This window comes from Salvelinus fontinalis, chromosome 26 (genome assembly GCF_029448725.1).
Source record: "Salvelinus fontinalis isolate EN_2023a chromosome 26, ASM2944872v1, whole genome shotgun sequence".
NCBI classification, from domain to species: Eukaryota; Metazoa; Chordata; class Actinopteri; order Salmoniformes; family Salmonidae; genus Salvelinus; species Salvelinus fontinalis.
In genome coordinates this window covers 6960063-6978482 of record NC_074690.1, presented here as the reverse complement: position 1 = coordinate 6978482, position 18420 = coordinate 6960063, and the positions used below count along the sequence as shown (strand labels likewise).

Here is an 18420-nt window from a genome sequence, read left to right as displayed (position 1 = left end):
CAGGGTTAGTTACACTATATAGGGGAATAGGACCAGGTTTAGTTACACTATATAGGGGAATAGGACCAGGGTTAGTTACACTATATAGGGGAATAGGACCAGGGTTAGTTACACTATATAGGGGAAAAGGACCAGGGTTAGTTAGTTACACTATATAGGGGAAAAGGACCAGGGTTAGTTAGTTACACTATATAGGGGAAAAGGACCAGGGTTAGTTACACTATATAGGGGAAAAGGACCAGGGTTAGTTAGTTACACTATATAGGGGAAAAGGACCAGGGCCAGTTAGTTACACTATATAGGGGAAAAGGACCAGGGTTAGTTACACTATATAGGGGACAAGGACCAGGGTCAGTTAGTTACACTATATAGGGGAATAGGACCAGGGTCAGTTACACTATATAGGGGAAAAGGACCAGGGTTAGTTAGTTACACTATATAGGGGAAAAGGACCAGGGTTAGTTACACTATATAGGGGAAAAGGACCAGGGTTAGTTACACTATATAGGGGAAAAGGACCAGGGTTAGTTACACTATATAGGGGAAAAGGACCAGGGTTAGTTAGTTACACTATATAGGGGAAAAGGACCAGGGTTAGTTACACTATATAGGGGAAAAGGACCAGGGTTAGTTAGTTACACTATATAGGGGAAAAGGACCAGGGTTAGTTACACTATATAGGGGACAAGGACCAGGGTCAGTTAGTTACACTATATAGGGGAATAGGACCAGGGTCAGTTACACTATATAGGGGGAAAGGACCAGGGTTAGTTAGTTACACTATATAGGGGAAAAGGACCAGGGTCAGTTAGTTACACTATATAGGGGAATAGGACCAGGGTTAGTTAGTTACACTATATAGGGGAAAAGGACCAGGGTTAGTTACACTATATAGGGGAATAGGACCAGGGTTAGTTACACTATATAGGGGAAAAGGACCAGGGTCAGTTACACTATATAGGGGAATAGGACCAGGGTTAGTTAGTTACACTATATAGGGGGAAAGGACCAGGGTCAGTTACACTATATAGGGGAAAAGGACCAGGGTTAGTTAGTTACACTATATAGGGGAAAAGGACCAGGGTTAGTTACACTATATAGGGGAAAAGGACCAGGGTTAGTTACACTATATAGGGGAAAAGGACCAGGGTTAGTTAGTTACACTATATAGGGGAAAAGGACCAGGGTTAGTTAGTTACACTATATAGGGTAAAAGGACCAGGGTTAGTTAGTTACACTATATAGGGGAATAGGACCAGGGTTAGTTACACTATATAGGGGACAAGGACCAGGGTTAGTTACACTATATAGGGGAAAAGGACCAGGGTTAGTTAGTTACACTATATAGGGGAAAAGGACCAGGGTCAGTTAGTTACACTATATAGGGGAAAAGGACCAGGGTTAGTTAGTTACACTATATAGGGGAAAAAGACCAGGGTTAGTTAGTTACACTATATAGGGGAATAGGACCAGGGTTAGTTAGTTACACTATATAGGGGAATAGGACCAGGGTTAGTTACACTATATAGGGGACAAGGACCAGGGTTAGTTACACTATATAGGGGAAAAGGACCAGGGTTAGTTAGTTACACTATATAGGGGAAAAGGACCAGGGTCAGTTAGTTACACTATATAGGGGAAAAGGACCAGGGTTAGTTACACTATATAGGGGAATAGGACCAGGGTTAGTTAGTTACACTATATAGGGGAAAAGGACCAGGGTTAGTTACACTATATAGGGGAATAGGACAAGGGTTAGTTACACTATATAGGGGAAAAGGACCAGGGTTAGTTACACTATATAGGGGAAAAGGACCAGGGTTAGTTACACTATATAGGGGGATAGGACCAGGGTCAGTTACACTATATAGGGGAAAAGGACCAGGGTCAGTCAGATGTATTGATATAGCTGTTTGTCTGTAGGTCATCCTCTCTCTGATCCTGGTCAGATGTATTGATATAGCTGTTAGTCTGTAGGTCATCCTCTCTCTGATCCTGGTCAGATGTAGTGATATAGCTGTTTGTCTGTAGGTCATCCTCTCTCTGATCCTGGTCAGATGTGTGGACTGGTCATCCCAGCTCAGCAGTTCTACTGGCAGAGCTCCCTGTGCTCCAAGACACATGGCTACGTCTGTCAGAAAGACCCACCTACACCCCCCGTTCACCCAGGTAGGACTGTCAGGAAGACCCACCTACACCCGCTGTTCACCCAGGTATGTCTGTCAGAAAGACCCACCTACACCCCCCGTTCACCCAGGTAGGTCTGTCAGAAAGACCTCCCTATAACCCCCCGTTCACCCAGGTAGGTCTGTCAGAAAGACCCACCTACACCCCCCGTTCACCCAGGTAGGTCTGTCAGAAAGACCTCCCTATAACCCCCTGTTCACCCAGGTAGGTCTGTCAGAAAGACCTCCCTATAACCCCCCATTCACCCAGGTAGGTCTGTCAGAAAGACCTCCCTATAACCCCCTGTTCACCCAGGTAGGTCTGTCAGAAAGACCTCCCTATAACCCCCTGTTCACCCAGGTAGGTCTGTCAGAAAGACCCACCTATAACCCCCTGTTCACCCAGGTAGATCTGTCAGACCTCCCTATAACCCCCCGTTCACCCAGGTAGGTCTGTCAGAAAGACCTCCCTATAACCCCCTGTTCACCCAGGTAGATCTGTCAGACCTCCCTATAACCCCCCGTTCACCCAGGTAGATCTGTCAGAAAGACCCACCTATAACCCCCCGTTCACCCAGGTAGGTCTGTCAGAAAGACCTCCCTATAACCCCCCGTTCACCCAGGTAGGTCTGTCAGAAAGTCCTCCCTATAACCCCCTGTTCACCCAGGTAGGTCTGTCAGAAAGACCTCCCTATAACCCCCCGTTCACCCAGGTAGGTCTGTCAGAAAGACCTCCCTATAACCCCCCGTTCACCCAGGTAGGTCTGTCAGAAAGTCCTCCCTATAACCCCCTGTTCACCCAGGTAGGTCTGTCAGAAAGACCTCCCTATAACCCCCCGTTCACCCAGGTAGGTCTGTCAGAAAGACCCACCTACGTCCCCCATTCACCCAGGTAGGTCTGTCAGAAAGACCCACCTACGTCCCCCGTTCACCCAGGTAGGTCTGTCAGAAAGACCCACCTATAACCCCCTGTTCACCCAGGTAGGTCTGTCAGAAAGACCTCCCTATAACCCCCTGTTCACCCAGGTAGGTCTGTCAGAAAGACCCACCTATAACCCCCTGTTCACCCAGGTAGGTCTGTCAGAAAGACCCACCTACGTCCCCCGTTCACCCAGGTAGGTCTGTCAGAAAGACCTCCCTATAACCCCCCGTTCACCCAGGTAGGTCTGTCAGAAAGACCTCCCTATAACCCCCTGTTCACCCAGGTAGGTCTGTCAGAAAGACCTCCCTATAACCCCCTGTTCACCCAGGTAGATCTGTCAGACCTCCCTATAACCCCCTGTTCACCCAGGTAGGTCTGTCAGAAAGACCCATCTACACCCCCTGTTCACCCAGGTATGTCTGTCAGAAAGACCCACCTACGTCCCCCGTTCACCCAGGTAGGTCTGTCAGAAAGACCTCCCTATAACCCCCCGTTCACCCAGGTAGGTCTGTCAGAAAGACCTCCCTATAACCCCTGTTCACCCAGATCCAACACTCTGTTCTACTCTGCTCAATTTAATCTAGTCCAGTCCATTTTAGTCCAGTCTAGTCCATTTCAATCTTGTACAGTCTATTTTAGTCCAGTTCAATCTCCGGACAGTTTGTTTTAATTACGTTCAGTTCATTTCAGTCCAGTCTAGTCTAGTCCAGTTCATTTTTGTATTATTTAGTTTATTTGTGTATTTCTTGTATTCTACAATGTGTTTCCCTGTGTTTGTGATCAACAGAAGAGACAGGTTTCTGCTCCAGTCCGTGGATTCCCTACGCTGCCAGGTGCTACCTCCTGCAGCGTACCAAGAAGACCTGGACAGAGGCTCAGACGGAATGTCGGAAGGACGGAGGCGACCTGGCCAGCGTCTACAACATCGAGGAGCACAGCTTTGTGATGTCACAGCTGGGATATGGTCAGTGAAACACAGATACGCTCACACGTTAGACAGTCAGTGAAAAGGCTAACTCCACCTCTCCACCTCTCCACCTCTCCACCTCTCCCCCTCTCCCCTCTCCACCTCTCCCCTCTCCACCTCTCCACCTCTCCCCTCTCCACCTCTCCCCTCTCCACCTCTCCCCTCTCCACCTCTCCCCTCTCCACCTCTCCACCTCTCCACCTCTCCACCTCTCCACCTCTCCACCTCTCCACCTCTCCCCTCTCCAACTCTCCCCTTTCCAACTCTCCCCTCTCCAACTCTCCCCTTCCCACCTCTCCACCTCTACACCTCTCCACCTCTCCACCTCTCCAACTCTCCACCTCTCCAACTCTCCCCTTCCCACCTCTCCACCTCTCCCCTCTCCAACTCTCCAGCTCTCCCCTCTCCAACTCTCCCCTTTCCAACTCTCCCCTCTCCAACTCTCCCCTTCCCACCTCTCCAACTCTCCCCTCTCCACCTCTCCCCTCTCCAACTCTCCACCTCTCCACCTCTCCCCTCTCCACCTCTCCAACTCTCACCTCTCCACCTCTCCCCTCTCCACCTCTCCACCTCTCCCCTCTCCACCTCTCCACCTATCCAACTCTCCCCTCTCCACCTCTCCACCTCTCCCCTCTCCACCTCTCCACCTCTCCAACTCTCCCCTTCCCACCTCTCCACCTCTCCCCTCTCCACCTCTCCACCTCTCCAACTCTCCCCTTCCCACCTCTCCACCTCTCCCCTCTCCCCTCTCCACCTCTCCCCTCTCCACCTCTCCACCTCTCCACCTCTCCACCTCTCCAACTCTCCCCTTCCCACCTCTCCACCTCTCCCCTCTCCACCTCTCCACCTCTCCAACTCTCCCCTTCCCACCTCTCCAACTCTCACCTCTCCACCTCTCCCCTCTCCACCTCTCCCCTCTCCAACTCTCCCCTCTCCACCTCTCCCTCTCCACCTCTCCACCTCTCCCCTCTCCACCTCTCCACCTCTCCAACTCTCCCCTTCCCACCTCTCCACCTCTCCCCTCTCCACCTCTCCCCTCTCCACCTCTCCCCTCTCCACCTCTCACCTCTCCCCTCTCCCCTCTCCCCTCTCCACCTCTCCCCTCTCCACCTCTCCCCTCTCCACCTCTCCCCTCTCCACCTCTCACCTCTCCCCTCTCCCCTCTCCACCTCTCCCCTCTCCCCTCTCCACCTCTCCCCTCTCCACCTCTCCCCTCTCCACCTCTCACCTCTCCCCTCTCCCCTCTCCACCTCTCCCCTCTCCACCTCTCCCCTCTCCACCTCTCCCCTCTCCACCTCTCACCTCTCCCCTCTCCCCTCTCCACCTCTCCCCTCTCCACCTCTCCCCTCTCCACCTCTCCCCTCTCCACCTCTCACCTCTCACCTCTCCCCTCTCCCTCTCTCCACCTCTCCAACTCTCACCTCTCCACCTCTCCAACTCTCACCTCTCCACCTTTCCACCTCTCCACCTCTCCCTCTCCACCTCTCCCCTCTCCACCTCTCACCTCTCCCCTCTCCCCTCTCCCTCTCTCCACCTCTTCAACTCTCTCCTTCCCACCTCTCCAACTCTCACCTCTCCACCTCTCCCCTCTCCACCTCTCCCCTCTCCAACTCTCCCCTCTCCACCTCTCCCCTCTCCACCTCTCACCTCTCCCCTCTCCCCTCTCCCTCTCTCCACCTCTTCAACTCTCTCCTTCCCACCTCTCCAACTCTCACCTCTCCACCTCTCCCCTCTCCACCTCTCCCCTCTCCAACTCTCCCCTCTCCACCTCTCCCTCTCCACCTCTCCCCTCTCCACCTCTCCCCTCTCACCTCTCCCCTCTCCACCTCTCACCTCTCCCCTCTCCACCTCTCACCTCTCCCCTCTCCACCTCTCCCCTCTCCACCTCTCACCTCTCCCCTCTCCCCTCTCCCTCTCTCCACCTCTTCAACTCTCTCCTTCCCACCTCTCCAACTCTCACCTCTCCACCTCTCCCCTCTCCACCTCTCCCCTCTCCACCTCTCCCCTCTCCAACTCTCCCCTCTCCACCTCTCCCCTCTCCACCTCTCACCTCTCCCCTCTCCACCTCTCACCTCTCCCCTCTCCCCTCTCCACCTCTCCCCTCTCCACCTCTCACCTCTCCCCTCTCCACCTCTCACCTCTCCCCTCTCCCCTCTCCCCTCTCCCTCTCTCCACCTCTCACCTCTCCCCTCTCACCTCTCCCCTCTCCACCTCTCACCTCTCCCCTCTCCACCTCTCACCTCTCCCCTCTCCACCTCTCCCCTCTCCACCTCTCACCTCTCCCCTCTCCACCTCTCACCTCTCCCCTCTCCACCTCTCCCCTCTCCACCTCTCACCTCTCCCCTCTCCACCTCTCCCCTCTCCACCTCTCACCTCTCCCCTCTCCCTCTCTCCACCTCTTCAACTCTCCCCTTCCCACCTCTCCACCTCTCCACCTCTCCACCTTTCCACCTCTCCACCTCTCCCTCTCCACCTCTCCACCTCTCCAACTCCCCTCTCCACCTCTCCAACTCTCACCTCTCCACCTCTCCACCTCTCCTCTATCCCAGCGGCCGCTGACGAGCTGTGGATCGGGATGAACGATGTCAAGACGCCACTACTGTTTGAGTGGAGCGACCAATCCCCTGTCACCTTCACCAGGTGGGAGGAAGCCATGCCAATGGGGGGCAACTGTGTACTGGTCAGGGGAGAGGTATGGTACCATCATCCCCCCTCCACACTGCCCTAACACCCCCTATTTCTATTTTGTTTAACCTTTATTTAACTAGGCAAGTCAGTTAAGGACAAATTCTTATTTACAATTACGGCCTAGGAACAGTGGGTTAACTGCCTTGTTCAGTAGCAGAACGACAGATTTGTACCTTGCCAGCTCGGGGATTCGATCTAGCAACCTAACCTACTGTCCCAACGCTCTAACCACTAGGCTACCTGGCACCACCTAACCCTGGCCCTAACATTAACACCCCCCAACCCTAACACCCATTAACCCTGGCCCTAACACCCCCTAACCCTAACACCCCCTAACCCTGGCCCTAACACCCCCTAACCCTGGCCCTAACACTCCCTAACCCTAACACCCCCTAACCCTGGCCCTAACACCCCCTAACCCTAACACCCCCTAACCCTGGCCCTAACACCCCCTAACCCTAACACCCCCTAACCCTGGCCCTAACACCCCCTAACCCTGGCCCTAACACCCCCTAACCCTGGCCCTAACACTCCCTAACCCTAACACCCCCTAAACCTGGCCCTAACACCCCCTAACCCTGGCCCTAACACCCCCTAACCCTGGCCCTAACACCCCCCAACCCTAACACCCCCTAACCCTGGCCCTAACACCCCCTAACCCTGGCCCTAACACCCCCTAACCCTGGCCCTAACACCCCCTAACACCCCCTAACCCTGGCCCTAACACCCCCTAACACCCCCTAACCCTGGCCCTAACACCCCCTAACCCTGGCCCTAACACCCCCTAACCCTGGCCCTAACACCCCCTAACCCTGGCCCTAACACCCCCTAACCCTGGCCCTAACACCCCCTAACCCTGGCCCTAACACCCCCTAACCCTGGCCCTAACACCCCCTAACCCTAACACCCATTCACAACCACACCAACCCTCTCCCTGCTTGTCCTGTGTGTCTGTCTTGCAGCAGGGCAGGTGGGCTACCCAGGTGTGTGACAACCAGCATGGCTTCATCTGTATGAAGAAATCTACCTCCAAACCCTCAGGGGACCAGGTGGACACTAACCCAGGCTGCAAACCGGTGAGTGGACAGCCAGGGAGAGCAGAGGACAGCCAGGGAGAGCAGAGGTCAGCCAGGGAGAGCAGAGGTCAGCCAGGGAGAGCAGAGGTCAGCCAGGGAGAGCAGAGGTCAGCCAGGGAGAGCAGAGGTCAGCCAGGGAGAGCAGAGGTCAGCCAGGGAGAGCAGAGGTCAGCCAGGGAGAGCAGAGGTCAGCCAGGGAGAGCAGAGGTCAGCCAGGGAGAGCAGAGGTCAGCCAGGGAGAGCAGAGGTCAGCCAGGGAGAGCAGAGGTCTTGCTCTATAGCGCTGATGTTCTCAGGAACAGCCACATATATGGCTCTCTCTACCGGAGACTGAGGTTCAAGCCTTCCTGATGTCACTCCCACTTCTCCACCTCTATTTCCAACTGTCTGAATAAAGTAGAAAAAATAAACATTCTGTAAATGTGTCAGATTTAGTCAGCTAGCTAGTTGTCAACTGTAGTCCCTGGGCAGGTAGGTAGATAATCAACATTTACATCAAAAATCAAATCAAATCAAATGTGATTTGTCACGTGCGCCGAATACAACAGGATTCTAGGATAATGGTGTTGATGTGAGCCATGACCAGCCTTACACCTAGACCAGCTCAACAGGATTCTAGGATAATGGTGTTGATGTGAGCCATGACCAGCCTTACACCTAGACCAGCTCAACAGTCTAACAGCTGTGTCTGACCCTGTTTGTCTCTCTGAAGCATTGGACCAGGCACGGCTCCTACTGCTACTTTGTGGGACCAGAGATCAAGACCTTTGATGAGGCCAAAGAGACATGCAAGAGCTCACAGGCATATCTGGCAGATGTTTCTAGCAGGTAAGAAAGAAACCGGGATATACTTCTCTACATCAAAAATTTGGGCTAGATGAATTTGGATAATCTAGATAATACATTGTCTAATGATAATGAGTTCAGGGTGGACAAAGTTCCATTATAATGTTTAAAATAATATTGTACTCAAAAACAAACTTATATTTTTTTCTTATTTGGTCCACTGTTATGTCATCACCGTTTTTGCTCTATACTGAAAGTGCTCCATCTTGAACCCTCGGCTACTGACACCATTTTGGGGCATTGTATTAACAGTGGACTAAAGGACTAAATGCTAAAATAGAGTTTTTGAGTAAAATATACCTTTAACCATAATGTTTCAATAACGTCATATTGATAATGTGTCCAGGGTGGATAATGACCCACGATAATGATCTACGATAATGATCCACGATAATGATCCACGATAATGCTACGATGATCATGTCTCATAATAATGTGCCCAGGGTGGATAATGGCCCACGATAATGAGCCATGATAATGCTACAATTATAATGACCCATGATAATGATCCATGATAATTCTACAATGATAACATCTCATAATAATGTGTCCAGGGTGGATAATGACCCACGATAATGATCCATGATAATGCTACAATGACAATGTCTCATAATAATGTGTCCAGGGTGGATAATGATCCACAATAATGATCCACAATAATGCTACAATGATAATGTCTCATAATAATGTGTCCAGGGTGGATAATGACCCACGATAATGATCCATGATCATGCACAATGATAATGTCTCATAATAATGTGTCCGGGTGGATAATGATCCATGATAATGCTACAATGATAACGTCTCATAATAATGTGTCCAGGGTGGATAATGATCCACGATAATGCACAACAATAATGTCTCATAATAATGTGTCCAGGGCGGATAATGATCCATGATAATGCTACAATGATAATGTCTCATAATAATGTGTCCAGGGTGGATAATGATCCACGATAATGATACAATGATCATGTCTCATAATAATGTGCGAAGGGTGGATAATGATCCACGATAAGGTTCCATGATAATGCTACAATGATCATGTCTCATAATAATGTGTCCAGGGTGGATAATGATCCACGATAAGGTTCCATGATAATGTTCCACGATAATGATCTATAGTAATGTTATAATGATAATATTTTACTAATAATGTGTCTAGGGTGGATAATGTTATAATAATAATGTTTTACTAATAATGTGTCCAGGGTGAATAATGTTATAATAATAATGTTTTATTAATAATGTGTCCAGGGTGGATAATGTTATAATAATAATGTTTTACTAATAATGTGTCCAGGGTGGATAATGTTATAATAATATTGTTTTCATAATAATGTGTCCAGGGTGGATGATGTTATAATAATAATGTTTTACTAATAATGTGTCCAGGGTGGATAATGTTATAATAATAATGTTTTATTAATAATGTGTCCAGGGTGGATAATGTTATAATAATAATGTTTTCATAATAATGTGTCCAGGGTGGATAATGTTATAATAATAATGTTTTATTAATAATGTGTCCAGGGTGGATAATGTTATAATAATAATGTTTTATTAATAATGTGTCCAGGGTGGATAATGTTATAATAATAATGTTTTACTAATAATGTGTCCAGGGTGGATAATGTTATAATAATATTGTTTTCATAATAATGTGTCCAGGGTGGATAATGTTATAATAATAATGATCTGTAACGGCTTTCCTCTTCCTCTTCATCAGAAGAGGAGGAACATGGATTGAACCAAGGCGCAGCGGAGTTTATAGACATGATTTATTAAAGAAAAACACGAACTCGACTAATACACTAACAAAACAAATAAACGGTGTAGACAGACCTAGACGACGAACTTACATAAAACATGAAGAACGCACGAATAGAGAAAATAGGCTACACAAATGAACGATGAACAAACAAACCGAAAACAGTCCCGCGTGGTGTACCGACACAGACACAGGAGACAATCACCCACAACGAACACTGTGAAAACACCTACCTAAATATGACTCTCAATTAGAGGAAACGCCAAACACCTGCCTCCAATTAAGAGCCATACCAGGCAACCCATAAACCAACATAGAAACAGAAAACATAGAATGCCCACCCAACCTCACGTCCTGACCAACTAACACATATAACAAACTAACAGAAATAGGTCAGGAACGTGACATGATCTATATTAATGTGTCCAGGGTGGATAATGTTATAATAATAATGTTTTATTAATAATGTGTCCAGGGTGGATAATGCTTTCTTAATCAGCCTGGTTGGGACCAGGCCAGAGCAACACTTCTGGATCGGACTCTCCAACCGGAACCACATCGACATCTTCAGCTGGACGAAAAACAACAGGGTCAGGTATACCCACTGGAACGCACAGATGCCAGGTATAGGACAACCTCAGAGATATATAATAGTACTATATATTGTAGTGACAGATGCCAGGTATAGGACAACCTCAGAGATATATAACAGTACTATATATTGTAGTGACAGATGCCAGGTATAGGACAACCTCAGAGATATATAATAGTACTATATATTGTAGTGACAGATGCCAGGTATAGGACAACCTCAGAGATATATAATAGTACTATATATTGTAGTGACAGATGCCAGGTATAGGACAACCACAGAGATATATAATAGTACTATATATTGTAGTGACAGATGCCAGGTATAGGACAACCTCAGAGATATATAATAGTACTATATATTGTAGTGACAGATGCCAGGTATAGGACAACCTCAGATATATATATATAATAGTACTATATATTGTAGTGACAGATGCCAGGTATAGGACAACCACAGAGATATATAATAGTACTATATATTGTAGTGACAGATGCCAGGTATAGGACAACCTCAGATATATATAATAGTACTATATATTGTAGTGACAGATGCCAGGTATAGGACAACCTCAGATATATATAATAGTACTATATATTGTAGTGACAGATGCCAGGTATAGGACAACCTCAGAGATGTATAATAGTACTATATATTGTAGTGACAGATAACAGGTATAGGACAACCTCAGATATATATAATAGTACTATATATTGTAGTGACAGATGCCAGGAATAGGACAACCTCAGAGATATATAATAGTACTATATATTGTAGTGACAGATAACAGGTATAGGACAACCTCAGATATATATAATAGTACTATATATTGTAGTGACAGATGCCAGGTATAGGACAACCTCAGATATATATAATAGTACTATATATTGTAGTGACAGATGCCAGGTATAGGACAACCTCAGAGATGTATAATAGTATTATATATTGTAGTGACAGATGCCAGGTATAGGACAACCTCAGATATATATAATAGTACTATATATTGTAGTGACAGATGCCAGGTATAGGACAACCTCAGATATATATAATAGTACTATATATTGTAGTGACAGATGCCAGGTATAGGACAACCTCAGAGATGTATAATAGTACTATATATTGTAGTGACAGATGCCAGGTATAGGAAAACCTCAGATATATATAATAGTACTATATATTGTAGTGACAGATAACAGGTATAGGACAACCTCAGAGATATATAATAGTACTATATATTGTAGTGACAGATAACAGGTATAGGACAACCTCAGATATATATAATAGTACTATATATTGTAGTGACAGATGCCAGGTATAGGACAACCTCAGAGATGTACAATAGTACTATATATTGTAGTGACAGATGCCAGGTATAGGACAACCTCAGATATATATAATAGTACTATATATTGTAGTGACAGATGCCAGGTATAGGACAACCTCAGAGATATATAATAGTACTATATATTGTAGTGACAGATGCCAGGTATAGGACAACCTCAGATATATATAATAGTACTATATATTGTAGTGACAGATGCCAGGTATAGGACAACCTCAGATATATATAATAGTCCTATATATTGTAGTGACAGATGCCAGGTATAGGACAACCTCAGAGATATATAATAGTACTATATATTGTAGTGACAGATGCCAGGTATAGGACAACCACAGAGATATATAATAGTACTATATATTGTAGTGACAGATGCCAGGTATAGGACAACCTCAGAGATGTATAATAGTACTATATATTGAAGTGACAGATGCCAGGTATAGGACAACCTCAGATATATATAATAGTACTATATATTGTAGTGACAGATGCCAGGTATAGGACAACCTCAGAGATATATAATAGTACTATATATTGTAGTGACAGATGCCAGGTATAGGACAACCTCAGATATATATAATAGTACTATATATTGTAGTGACAGATGCCAGGTATAGGACAACCTCAGATATATATAATAGTACTATATATTGTAGTGACAGATGCCAGGTATAGGACAACCTCATATATATATAATAGTACTATATATTGTAGTGACAGATGCCAGGTATAGGACAACCACAGATATATATAATAGTACTATATATTGTAGTGACAGATGCCAGGTATAGGACAACCACAGAGATATATATAATAGTACTACATATTGTAGTGACCATGAGTTTAGAAGCGTGTTCATCAACTCCCCCAAGGGAGCATGCTTTCTTGTCGATGGTGTGCAGGGCCAGAAAGTTGAGGGTTCACCGACCACTATCTGTTTCATTACAATAATATATAATGATAATGTATCATATTCATATAATATCAAACCTGTTGTAATTCTTTGGGGAGAAGGTGAATGGTGATGTTTCGATACAAGATTATGTACGATGTCTATGAAGTAGGAGCCTGACTACAGTTCTATAGTAGGAGTCTGACTACAGTTCTATAGTAGGAGTCTGACTACAGTTCTATAGTAGGAGTCTGAATACAGTTCTATAGTAGGAGTCTGACTACAGTTCTATAGTATGAGTCTGACTACAGTTCTATAGTAGGAGTCTGATTACAGTTCTATAGTAGGAGTCTGACTACAGTTCTATAGTAGGAGTCTGACTACAGTTCTATAGTAGGAGTCTGACTACAGTTCTATAGTAGGAGCCTGACTACAGTTCTATAGTAGGAGTCTGACTACAGTTCTATAGTAGGAGTCTGACTACAGTTCTATAGTAGGAGTCTGACTACAGTTCTATAGTAGGAGTCTGACTACAGTTCTATAGTAGGAGTCTGACTACAGTTCTATAGTAGGAGCCTGACTACAGTTCTATAGTAGGAGTCTGACTACAGTTCTATAATAGGAGTCTGACTACAGTTCTATAGTAGGAGTCTGACTACAGTTCTATAGTAGGAGTCTGACTACAGTTCTATAGTAGGAGTCTGACTACAGTTCTATAGTAGGAGTCTGACTACAGTTCTATAGTAGGAGTCTGACTACAGTTCTATAGTAGGAGTCTGACTACAGTTCTATAGTAGGAGTCTGACTACAGTTCTATAGTAGGAGTCTGACTACAGTTCTATAGTAGGAGTCTGACTACAGTTCTATAGTAGGAGTCTGACTACAGTTCTATAGTAGGAGCCTGACTACAGTTCTATAGTAGGAGTCTGACTACAGTTCTATAATAGGAGTCTGACTACAGTTCTATAGTAGGAGTCTGACTACAGTTCTATAATAGGAGTCTGACTACAGTTCTATAGTAGGAGTCTGACTACAGTTCTATAGTAGGAGTCTGACTACAGTTCTATAGTAGGAGTCTCACTACAGTTCTATAGTAGGAGTCTGACTACAGTTCTATAGTAGGAGTCTGACTACAGTTCTATAGTAGGAGTCTGACTACAGTTCTATAGTAGTAGTCCGACTACAGTTCTATAGTAGGAGTCTGACTACAGTTCTATAGTAGGAGTCTGACTACAGTTCTATAGTAGGAGTCTGACTACAGTTCTATAGTAGGAGTCTGACTACAGTTCTATATAACTGAATCTCATTGAACATGGTAATAGGTGCTCTTAACTGTGAAACTGAATGTTGTTCTGTATTTGTGTTCTCTCTTCATATCAACTTTGACCTCAGGCAGTAGACAGGGTTGTGTGGCCATGACAACAGGGACTCTAGCTGGATTATGGGATGTGCTGAGCTGCACCAATCAGGAGAAGTATATCTGTAAACACCTGGCAGAAGGAGCGGGGCCAACACCAGAACCAATCACACCTGTCCCTCCCAGGTGCTATGAGGGCTGGAGTCCTCTGGGGTCTAGGAGCTACTGCTTCAAGGTAGACATAAGAATGAAACTAATATGTATTCTGACTGTAGTAACAACCTCCAGAGGAGTTAAAACCTCTTAAGGATTTGCCCCTTTTTTCTATTTTCTCTTACAATGACATACCCAAGTCTAACTGCTTGTAGCTCAGGACCTGAAGCAAGGATATGCATATTATTGTTACCATTTGAAAGGAAACACTTTGAAGTTTATGGAAATGTGAAAGGAATGTAGTAGAATATAACACAATAGATCTGGTAAAAGATAATACAAAGAAAAACCCAACCGTTATTTTGTATTCTTTTTGTACCATCATCTTTGAAATGCAAGAGAAAGGCCCTATGTAGTATTATTCCAGCCCAGGTGCAATTTAGATTTTGGCCACTAGATGGCATCAGTGTATTGTAAAGTTTTAGACTGATCTAAAGAACCAAAGCATTTCTGTTCAAAATTCAAGACTGCCCAAATGTGCCTAATATGTTTATTAATAACTTTTCTTGTTCAAAATTGTGCACTCTCATCAAACAATAGCATGGTATTCTTTCACTGTAATAGCTACTGTAAATTGGACAGTGCAGTTAGATTAACAAGAATTGAAGCTTTCTGCCAATATCAGATATGTCTATATCCTGGGAAATGTTCTTGTTTCTCACAACCTCATGCCAAACCCCTTTTCCTACGTTAGCTCAGCCGTCCCGTGGAAGGTACACCGATCCCGAATAAGTTTTTTAATGTTGTTCCTCCTCATTTGACATCTATACAGCCAGGTTCTACAATATAACAACAGACATGTTTTATCCACAGTCATGCAAGAGTACATTTTGCAGTATGGGTGGTCTCGGGAATCAAACCCAATATCCTGGTCTTGCAAGCACCATGTCCTACCAACAGATCTACAGAGGTTCTAGGTCATTTAGGATAATGACCTGGTTTGTCTTCATATAAGGATCTCTTCCTAACTGTAGCAGATCATGATCCAGAGACAGTCTGTAGGATAAGGATCTCTTCCTAACTGTAACAGATCATGATGCAGAGACAGTCTGTAGGATAAGGATCTCTTCCTAACTGTACCAGATCATGATCCAGAGACAGTCTGTAGGATAAGGATCTCTTCCTAACTGTAGCAGATTATGATCCAGAGACAGTCTGTAGGATAAGGATCTCTTCCTAACTGTAACAGATCATGATCCAGAGACAGTCTGTAGGATAAGGATCTCTTCCTAACTATAACAGATCATGATGCAGAGACAGTCTGTAGGATAAGGATCTCTTCCTAACTGTAACAGATCATGATCCAGAGACAGTCTGTAGGATAAGGATCTCTTCCTAACTGTAGCAGATCATGATCCAGAGACAGTCTGTAGTATAAGGATCTCTTCCTAACTGTAACAGATCATGATCCAGAGACAGTCTGTAGGATAAGGATCTCTTCCTAACTGTAACAGATCATGATCCAGAGACAGGATAAGGATCTCTTCCTAACTGTAGCAGATCATGATCCAGAGACAGTCTGTAGTATAAGGATCTCTTCCTAACTGTAGCAGATCATGATCCAGAGACAGTCTGTAGTATAAGGATCTCTTCCTAACTGTAACAGATCATGATCCAGAGACAGTCTGTAGTATAAGGATCTCTTCCTAACTGTAACAGATCATGATCCAGAGACAGTCTGTAGGATAAGGATCTCTTCCTAACTGTAACAGATCATGATCCAGAGACAGTCTGTAGTATAAGGATCTCTTCCTAACTGTAACAGATCATGATCCAGAGACAGTCTATAGGATAAGGATCTCTTCTTAACTGTAACAGATCATGATCCAGAGACAGTCTGTAGGATAAGGATCTCTTCCTAACTGTAGCAGATCATGATCCAGAGACAGTCTGTAGGATAAGGATCTCTTCCTAACTGTAGCAGATCATGATCCAGAGACAGTCTGTAGGATAAGGATCTCTTCCTAACTGTAGCAGATCATGATCCAGAGACAGTCTGTAGGATAAGGATCTCTTCCTAACTGTAGCAGATCATGATCCAGAGACAGTCTGTAGTATAAGGATCTCTTCCTAACTGTAGCAGATTATGATCCAGAGACAGTCTGTGTCTTAAATGACAGTATTTTACCTGTGTACTACCCATAGGGCTCTGGTGAAAAGTAGTGCACTACCCATAGGGCTCTGGTCTAAAGTAGTGCACTACCCATAGGGCTCCTGTCTAAAGTAGTGCACTACCCCCATAGGGCTCTGGTCTAAAGTAGTGCACTACCCATTGGGCTCTGGTCTAAAGTAGTGCACTACCCATTGGGCTCTGGTCTAAAGTAGTGCACTACCCATAGGGCTCTGGTCAAAAGTAGTGCACTACCCCCATAGGGCTCTGGTCTAAAGTAGTGCACTACCCATAGGGCTCTGGTCTAAAGTAGTGCACTACCCATAGGGCTCTGGTCTAAAGTAGTGCACTACCCCCATAGGGCTCTGGTCTAAAGTAGTGCACTACCCATAGGACTCTGGTCTAAAGTAGTGCACTACCCATAGGGCTCTGGTCAAAAGTAGTGCACTACCCCCACAGGGCTCTGGTCAAAAGTAGTGCACTACCCCCATAGGGCTCTGGTCTAAAGTAGTGCACTAGCCCCATAGGGCTCTGGTCTAAAGTAGTACACTACCCATAGGGCTCTGGTCAAAAGTAGTGCACTACCCATAGGGCTCTGGTGTAAAGTAGTGCACTACCCATAGGGCTCTGGTCTGCACTGAATCGTTTGTCTGTCTGGTCCAGTTCTTTACAGGGCATCACGCAGATAAGAAGACCTGGTTTGAGGCTCGGGACTTCTGCAGGGTGATTGGAGGAGACCTACTCAGCATCCACAGTTCTACAGACCTCCAGTCTATGCATCATGTGTAAGTTCTTCAACCTCACTTAAACACTCAGATATTCCAACACACACCTTTATCGGTTAGCAACGATTCCAGCCCCCAATAATCTTCGACAGGTCTTATTCTAGGATCCATAGAGTCAACCTATAAAGGTTTAATAGCATGTTTGTTACCTATAAAGGTTTAATAACATTAGTTACCTATAAAGGTGTAATAACATTAGTTACCTATAAAGGTGTAATAACATGAATTACCTATAAAGGTTTAATAACATTAGTTACCTATAAAGGTTTAATAACATGTTACCTATAAAGGTTTAATAACATTAGTTACCTATAAAGGTTTAATAGCATGTTTGTTACCTATAAAGGTTTAATAACATTAGTTACATATAAAGGTTTAATAACACGTTTGTTACCTATAAAGGTTTAATAACATTAGTTACCTATAAAGGTTTAATAACATTAGTTACCTATAAAGGTTTAATAACACGTTTGTTACCTATAAAGGTTTAATAACACGTTTGTTACCTATAAAGGTTTAATAACGTTTGTTACCTATAAAGGTTTAATAACATTAGTTACCTATAAAGGTTTAATAACATTAGTTACCTATAAAGGTTTAATAACATTAGTTACCTATAAAGGTTTAATAACATTAGTTACCTATAAAGGTTTAATAACATTAGTTACCTATAAAGGTTTAATAACATTAGTTACCT

The 18420-nt window shown here is 45.0% G+C and overlaps 1 protein-coding gene across 2 annotated transcripts in view; it reads left to right on the top strand.

Moving 5' to 3' along the window:
• Window positions 1–18420, top strand: part of LOC129823590 (macrophage mannose receptor 1-like) — a 115646-nt gene that overhangs the window by 31195 nt on the left and 66031 nt on the right. For both annotated transcript variants that reach the window (XM_055882441.1, XM_055882440.1), the window contains exons 6-13: window positions 2032–2169; window positions 3875–4051; window positions 6604–6746; window positions 7705–7818; window positions 8531–8646; window positions 10911–11059; window positions 14651–14850; window positions 17602–17723. In XM_055882441.1, the coding sequence (XP_055738416.1) occupies window positions 2032–2169; window positions 3875–4051; window positions 6604–6746; window positions 7705–7818; window positions 8531–8646; window positions 10911–11059; window positions 14651–14850; window positions 17602–17723 (1159 nt within the window). The remainder of the gene's footprint in view (window positions 1–2031; window positions 2170–3874; window positions 4052–6603; window positions 6747–7704; window positions 7819–8530; window positions 8647–10910; window positions 11060–14650; window positions 14851–17601; window positions 17724–18420) is intronic.